Here is an 8168-nt window from a genome sequence, read left to right as displayed (position 1 = left end):
ACGCCATTCTCCTGCCTCAGCCTCCTGTGTAGCTGGGACTACAGGCGCCCACCACCTCGCCCGGCTAGTTTTTTGTATCTTTTAGTAGAGATGGGGTTTCACGTGTTAGCCAGGATGGTCTTGATCTCCTGACCTCGTGGTCTGCCCGTCTCGGCCTCCCAAAGTGCTGGGATTACAGGCTTGAGCCACCACGCCCAGCTAATTTTTATATTTTTAATAGACACGCAATTTCACCATATTAGCTAGGGTGGTCTCGAACTCCTGACCTCGTGATCCGCCTGCCTCAGCCTCCCAAAGTGTTGGGATTACAGGCATGAGCCACCGCACCTGGCCAATTTTTTTCCCTAAAATAATTGGTACGAGCCAGGCACAGTGGCTTACAACTGTAATCCCAGAACTTTGGGAGGCTGAGGTGGGAGGATTGCTTGAAGCCAGGAGTTCAAGACCAGCCTGGGCAACATGGTGAGACCTCCATCTCTACAGAAAAAATTTAAAAATAAGCCAGGCATGGTGGCATGTGCCTGGAGTCCCAGCTACTCAGGAGGCTGTGGCAGGGGGATCGCTTGAGCTCAGGAGGTCAAGACTACAGTGAGCCATGATCACGCCATTGCACTCCAGCCTGGACAACAGAGCAAGATCTTGTCTCTAAAACAATAAGAATGGGGAACCATCTAGGAGGGAACACAGTGAAGGATGGGTCCCCGGCTGCAGATGTGACAGTGGTATCAGTCTGGGCATCCTCGGGAGGGCCAGTAGGTGGGGCAGGGCTGGCTGGGGGCATGTCCTACTCTATAGAAGCGCATGCCACAACCCCCATAACTGCTGCTGCCCTGTTCCTGGGTGACATGCCTGTCCCCTCCTTCCCCTCATCACCAGAGATGGACAGCTGCTGGGAGACAGTAACCTGCCAGGGTCCCCAGCTCAAGGCATGGGCCAGTGTGGCCCTGCAGATGAGGGCACACCTGGCTGCTTATGACAGGTGACGCCATGCCCACCTCCACAGTGTACTGCAGTGAGGGTGGCCCTTGCTGGGCTGAGGGGTCCCTGGTGGGGCAGGGGCTTCCTGTCTGGGGCTCTGCCTGCCAAGCTGAGGACGTGGAAATCCTCTGGGACGGACGGGTGCAGCTGACGCCTCGTCCCTATTGCAGAGGAAGTTCGGCGTGGTCCTGGACGAGATCAAGCCCTCCTCGGCCCCCGAGCTCCAGGCCGTGCGCATGTTCGCTGACTACCTCGCCCACGAGAGCCGGAGGTGAGGCCCCGGAGGATGGGTCGGCCTGGGGCGCAGGGCCTGTCGGTTATGAACCTTGGGTGGGCGGGGGCGTGGCGTGCAGCGCACAGCATCCCTCAGATTAGGCACCTCTCCCCTCTGCTACCCTGCTGCTTCATGCCTCAGTTTCCCTCACCTGCACAGCAGTGGGGGCTGATGATGGATCCTGCTTCAAAGGGGAGGGTCAGAGACAGTGCTGTGTGTACACATGCCCTCATGGACCACAAGGCACTCTCTCAACCTAGAACTGAAAATATCAATTACCGAACAGCCCTCTGCACCACCCAGAGCCCCAAGATGGCCCCGGGTGCAGCGGGGGCAGGGCCCTGCCGTCAGTTTTCTTGTTTATTTATGTATCTATCTATTGAGACGGAGTCTCGCTCTGTCACCAGGCTGGAGTGCAGTGGCGTGATCTCGGCTCACTGCAAGCTGCACCTCCCGGGTTCAAGTGATTCTTGTGCCTCAGTCTCCTGAGGAGCTGGGACTACAGGAACGCGCCACCATGCCTGACTACTTTTTGTATTTTAGCAGAGACTGGGTTTCACCATGTTGCTCAGGGTGGTCTCGAACTCCTGAGCTCAGGAGGTCTGCCTGCGTCAGCCTCCCAAATCCAGTCAGTTTTCTAGTCCCAGCTAGTCGGGGACTACAACCTGCCAGTGTCTCCCCTGGAGCTCAGGTGGAGGGCGGGTGAGGCCACGCCTGTCCTGCCCCTGAGCCACAGGCCAGCATCTGTCAAACACCCATGGGCGGCAGCCAAGGGGAGAGGAGGCTGGGCTGTGGGGACCCAGGAACCTTGCCCCCTCCTGCTGTGGGGTCGGAGTGAGGGTCTGGCATGGGGAGACTCTGCTGTGATCCTGCTCTTCCTTGGCCCACGGAGGCAGTGCCCCAACTACCACCTCCCTTCACCCAAGGAAACCTGGGGTTCCTGGGAGCTGACTCCAGTGCAGAGGCAGCATAGTGGGGTGAATGGTGTCCCCCAAAAGGTATGTCCATATCCTATCCCACATGCTTGTGAATGTGATATTTGGGAAAAGGGTCTTTCCCGATCAAATTAAGAGATAAGGAGATGAAGACATGCTGGATTTAGGGTGGGCCCCAAAGCCAAGGACTTGTGTCCTTTTAAGAGAGAAAAGGAGGGCCGGGTGCAGTGGCTCGCACTTGTAATCCCAGCACTTTGGGAGGCTGAGGTGGGCAGATCACCTGAGGTCAGGAGTTTTCGAGACCAGCCTGGCCAACGTGGTGAAACCCCATTTCTACTAAAAATACAGAATTAACAGGATGTGGTGTCTGTGATTCCAGCCACTTGGGAGGCTGAGGCAGAAGAATCGCTTGAACCCGGGAGGCGGAGGTTGCAGTGGTGCCAAGATCGCACCAGTGCACTCCAGCCTGGGTGACAGAGGGAGACTGTCTGAAAAAAAAAAAATAAAAGGAGAAGACAGAGGCCCCACTGAGTTAAGCCCATGTGACAACAGAGACAGACTAGGGTGACATGTTAAGCCAAGGAGTGCCACAAATGGCCGGCAGCCACCAGAGCTGGGAGAGAGGCCCGGACAGCCTTGCCCTCCAGCCTCCAGTTGGAGCCAGCCCTGCCGCCACCTTGACTTCAGACTTGTGGCCTCCAGAGCTGTGAGGAACGAAGCCCTGTTGTCCTTAACCACCCGGGTTGTGGTGCTTTGTCACAGCAGCTCCAGGACATTCGGACGGGTGACCTCCCAGGGCCACTGTTTCTCCCACCCTACACTTCACCAGCTGGAGTGAAGGCAGGGAACCCTGGGTCCCCGAGGAGCAGCAGCTGCTGTGAGCATCACAGCAAAGCAGCCCCGGAGAGCAGGCGGTCCAGGCAGGGGCTTGTGGTGTGTCCATCTGGCTGCACAGCCGCTGCCTCACCGGCAGGACTCCCCCGGGACGAGGAGCATCCATCAGTAATTGGTTTTGGTTTTGATTTTGTTTTCTTTTCTTGAGATAGGGTCTTGCTCTGTCGCTCAGCCTGGCATACAGTGGCACAATCTTGGCTCACTGCAGCCGTGATCTCTCAGGCTCAAGCGATCCTCCCACCTCAGCCTCCCGAGTACCTGGCACTGCAGGCACGCATCACCATGCCTGGCTAATATGTATTTTATTTAGAGACGGGGTTTTGCTATGTTGCCCAGTCTGGTCTCAAACTCCTGGGCTCAAGCGATCCCCCTAGTAATTGGTCTTGTGGCTGTTGTTTGTTTTTGAGATGGTCTCCCTCTGTCACCCAGGCTGGAGTGCAGAGGTGCGACCACAGCTCACTGCAGCTTCAACCTCCCGGGCTGGAGCCATCCTCCTGCCTCAGCCTCCCAAGTAGTTGGGACTACAGGCGCCACCAGGCCCAGCTGACTTTTTTACTTTTTTGTAGAAAAAGGGGTCCTACTGGGTTGCCCAGGGTGGTCTTGAATTGCTGGGCTTACGCGATCCTCCTGCCTCGGCCTCCCAAAGCACTGGGGTTACAGGTGTGAGCCACAGTGCCTGGCCCCATTGGTAACTGTAACACCTTAGGATGACAACATTACAGTACCAGCGCCACAACAGCTGGCAGCGTTTACGTCCCCTTGTGTGCTGGAGCCTCAGGAAGCTTTGTAAGGTGGTCTTGGGAGCTCCTTGCTCGTCCCCTGCGTGATCCCTGTAACATGGTCCCTCAGCACGGGGAAACAGACTCAGACCTGAAGTCACTTGTCCATCGGGCGTGGCACTGTGGCGAGCCCTCGGTGGAGCCTGGTTGGTATGAGACATGCCATGCCCTCAGTGACACCTCAGACACAGGCCCTGGGCAGACAGCCCCCAGACGTGCGTGGATGCTTATGGGGTCACAGAGCCGCGTGTGGACCCAGAAGAACACCAGCTTTGGTCTAGGGGGGCTCCCTCCCCTGCCGTCTCTTGTTAGCTGCTCAGTAGCCATGGGGAATGGAGGGTCTGGGTCCAGTTAGGGACATGGAGGCATGGGTGACCTGTGGCCTTATAGCTGAGCTGGTCCTCAGCCTCTCCTGGGCTCAAGCCTGGCCCTGGCCCGCAGCACGCTAGCCATCTTCAGGGCGTAGCCAGCACCCTGGGCTCTCAGGGACTGAGGGCAGCGCCCTGGCAGTGGGGGTGCCCCAGGGCTCCCATCCTTCTGCCCAGCCCCTCGGCACCCAGGCCAACCTCCTGCTAGAAGATGTGGCCTTGAAGCCCACAGGGCTGATGGGTTAGGGTCAGGAGTCCCAGCTGGGCCTACCAGCCTCCTCAGGAAGGTGGGTGAGGTTGGTGTGAGACTGGTGGTGCCTCCTCATGTCCTCTTGGGGTGCCCCACCCCACATCTCCCAGCCTCGGGGTCCTTGCCTGGCCCAACATGAGGGCTGCTTCATAGGAACGGAGGAAGGACATGTTGGGACAGCTCGATGCTCGGGACCTGCTGCTGCTCTGCACCCCCAGTGCCTGGCTCACCCTCTGTGAGCCTGTCTGCTCCCAAGGAAGGGGACCCTCTGAGGTCCCACAGGGGCCGCCCCAGCTGTGGGTCCTGAGCATCTCTGTCTTCCAGGGACAGCATCGTGGCCGAGCTGGACCGAGAGATGAGCAGAAGCGTGGACGTGACCAACACTACCTTCCTGCTCATGGCTGCCTCCGTCTATCTCCACGACCAGAACCCGGACGCCGCCCTGCGTGCGCTGCACCAGGGGGACAGCCTGGAGTGGTGAGTGGCCGCCCTGCTCTGGGGCCGGCCCAGGGAGGCAGGTGCCCCCTGCCACATCTCCAGGCTGTGCACGGCCTCGCTGGCCGTCGTCATGGGAGGAGAGAATGCGGTGGTGCTGAAATGAGGTCCTGGCCTGCTGTCCAGGCTCCAGCTCCCCTGCCCAGTGTGGGAGGCACTCCCATCTGTGCGCCAGGCTGCGGCTCCAAGGACACGGTGCCCAGGCTGCAAACCCTCTGTTCCCAAGGGCAGAGCAGAAAGCGGCTTTGTCTCTGCTCGGTTTCTGCGTCCCCACCCCCCACGAAGCCTTCTGTGTCTCGGCCCTGGGCCCAGTCTCTCAGGCCTCCCTGGGCCCCCCATACCGGCCCTCCTCCAGGGCCCTCTGGGGCTGGGGTGCTGGAACCCTGCACAGCAAGGTCGGTGCTCCCCTCCACCCCAAGATGTGACTCCAGGCCACGTCCAGGGTACTGGTCACAGAAAGTGTGTCAGTTCTTCCCCGTGAGCTGTCGCTGGAGTGCCTGCTGTCCACTATGAGTTGCAAGCTGGGCATTTCATGGTCGCTGTGGATCTGCTCCCATCCCACCTCCGTCCACGGAGGGCTTAGAATTGCAGGTGGCAGCCAGGCATGGTGACGTGCACCTGTGGTTCCAGCTACTCAGGAGGCGGAAGCGGGAATATCCTTTGAGCCCGGGAGGTGGAGGCTGCAGTGAGCCGTGATGGCGCCACTGCACTCCAGCCTGGGCAACAGAGCCAGACCCTGTCTCACACACAAAAAAAGAAAAGAAATAGGGTTGTCACGCTGCCAGCAAGCCGGCTGACTCAGTGCTGGTCCAGGTGCTGGCTCCTGTTGGCAGGAAAACAAGAACAAGAGGTCTTACAAGTCATTGGTGGTCACAGCCGCCGGGGGCCCAGAGGGATGAGGGGACCTGCAGAGAGTGGGTGGCCCCAGGGCTCTGCTGCAGGTACAGGTGCAGGGGCAGGTGCGTGGCCCTCCTCTAGTGCCTTGTTCCTGAGCACTGACCGTCTCCAGGGTGTTGATGAGTCCGGGCAGGGCCCTTGTTTGCAAGCACAGCCCATGGAGGCTGCTTCTCCAGATGGGCAGTGAGTGGGCTGGGGCCTGGAACCCCAACGTGGGGACCCCCCCGCCGAGCTTTCCAGGCCCGATTGAGCTGAGCGGTGAAATGTGGGAGTGAGGGTGTCCCCCTCTACTGGGTGGGGCTGGTGGTCCTAAGTACAGGACTTAAGAACATCCCAGACACACAAAGTGAGCCCTGGGTGTGCAGTGGCCATGCAGCGTGTCTGTGGCCATCCGCTGACCGTCCCCCGCCTTGTCCTGCAGCATGGCCATGACAGTGCAGATCCTGCTGAAGCTGGACCGCCTGGATCTTGCCCGGTGAGCCCTCCCACTCCTCTCTACCCATACTGAGCCATGGCCCAGAGCGTCTGTGGTGCTGTCATTACTCGTTATTCCTTTCCGTGGGGGTGACTTGCCGTCACTCAGCCCTTCCTTGCAGTATGTTGCCAGGGAGGAGGGCCATGGCTGTCTGTGCCTCAGTTTCTCTCTCTGCAGTAGTGGTGGGCCTGTCCCACAGGGTGAGAGTGGGCTTCATGGAGGGAGTGGAGGTCGTGCCCGGAGGAACATGTCGCTGGGCCAGCTTGTAACTGTGCCATGGGGCTGGCGGGGCCTGCACGTGGCATCACCAGGTCGGAGGCCATGGCTGGTGGTCCAGGACTCCCCTGCTGCCGTTTCCAAAGCCCTTGCCTGAGAGTTGTTCATGCTGTAGCTCCGTCGCCCTTCCCTGCGTTCCATCTTCCATGGAGCGAGTCTTTCCCGAGCCCTACCTTGTGCCAGCCACCTCGGGGGTCCGTAGCTGGCTCCAGTCCCGCCTTCCCGGGGCCTTTGCGTGGTGGGGCGGGCAGGGCAGCTCGGGCACTTCGTCGTGGGGTATGAGCACGCAGGGGAGCACATAGTGGGGGCCATCCCCGGGCTCTGGTGGGCCCCAAGTGGGAACAAGGCAGAGATAGCCAGGCCAGGGCTCTCGGCCGCTCAGCTCCTCCGTCCTCTGTCCCCACCCCAGGAAAGAACTGAAGAGAATGCAGGACCTGGACGAGGATGCCACCCTCACCCAGCTCGCCACCGCCTGGGTCAGCCTGGCCACGGTGAGTCCTGGGCCACGAGGCAGGCGGGCATTGCGGGCACCTGGCTGAGTAGGGTCTGTGGGCACCCCCACTTGTGCCCAGGCTGCCGGCCACTCCACTGGGGCTCCAGGATCAGGCCATGGCCCCCTGCCAGCCTGGCACAACTCTCAGCCTTCACTCCATTCCGGGCTTCTCACAGCCAAGCGACTTGGCCAGAGGCAGAGCGATGGTGGGGACGGGGACAGGGGTTCCTGAGCCTGAGGCGCAGGGGGACTCGAGGGTCTGGGTTGGCCTGGCAGCCCCTCCTCCCCCCAGGGCTTCCTGGGGTTTTCTGCGACTCAGCTTTGCTCTCCAGGGTCCTGGTCCCCAGCCAGGGACAGGGTTCAGTGTTCCCATAGCAGCAGTGGAGATGTCCTCAGCTCCCAGGCCTGGGCACCTCTGCCTGGCAACACCCCCTCTCCTGGTTTCTGGGACTTGGCCCCCTTCTGAGCCATTCTTTTGTGCAGGTCTGTTAAAATACACTTCCTGGCTGGGCGCAGTGGCTCACGCCTGTAATACTAGCACTTTGGGAGGCTGAGGTGGGTGGATCATGTGAGGTCAGGAGTTCGAGACCAGCCTGACTAACATGGAGAAACCCCATCTCTACTAAAAATACAAAATTAGCCGGGCATAGTGGCACATGCCTGTAAACCCAGCTACTTGGGAGGCTGAGGCAGGAGAATCGCTTGAACCTGGGAGGTGGAGGTTGCGGTGAGCCGAGATTGTGCCATTGCACTCCGGCCTGGGTGACAAGAGCAAAACTCTGGGGGGAAAAATGTGCTCCCCGTCCCTGCCCGCCACGGGGCTGGAGCCTCACCCAGATGGACTTCCAGTGGCTGTCCAGTGTGGTGGGACAGGCCCTGGCAGCCCTCTCGGGTAGTTTGAACTGTTTTTACAGCCTGCCTTGACCTCAGGCTCCCCCTGCAAGTATCCCACAGTCCTGAGCAAGCGGGCAGGTCAGAGTTGCTGGTCACAGAGCTGACTCATCCTCCTCCGATGTGCCCGGTGACCCAGTGGTCCCCACTCAGACCCTGGCCC

At 60.1% G+C, this 8168-nt stretch overlaps 1 protein-coding gene across 7 annotated transcripts in view; it reads left to right on the top strand.

Annotated features, from left to right (window-relative positions):
- Window positions 1–8168, top strand: part of COPE (coatomer protein complex, subunit epsilon) — a 26580-nt gene that overhangs the window by 10682 nt on the left and 7730 nt on the right. For 6 of the 7 annotated variants that reach the window (XR_001007186.1, XM_011990593.1, XM_011990612.1 and 3 more), the window contains 4 exons: window positions 1149–1249; window positions 4803–4955; window positions 6292–6345; window positions 7031–7112. Coding sequence is in view for 6 of the 7 variants with exons in the window: in XM_011990593.1 (XP_011845983.1) it covers window positions 1149–1249; window positions 4803–4955; window positions 6292–6345; window positions 7031–7112 (390 nt within the window). In the remaining variant the exon portion in view is untranslated. The remainder of the gene's footprint in view (window positions 1–1148; window positions 1250–4802; window positions 4956–6291; window positions 6346–7030; window positions 7113–8168) is intronic. The other variant, XM_011990611.1, reaches the window with a different exon arrangement.

The sequence above is a fragment of the Mandrillus leucophaeus genome, unplaced genomic scaffold, assembly GCF_000951045.1.
Source record: "Mandrillus leucophaeus isolate KB7577 unplaced genomic scaffold, Mleu.le_1.0 Scaffold11, whole genome shotgun sequence".
Taxonomy (NCBI): Eukaryota; Metazoa; Chordata; class Mammalia; order Primates; family Cercopithecidae; genus Mandrillus; species Mandrillus leucophaeus.
This window is presented reverse-complemented; position numbering and strand designations above follow the sequence as displayed.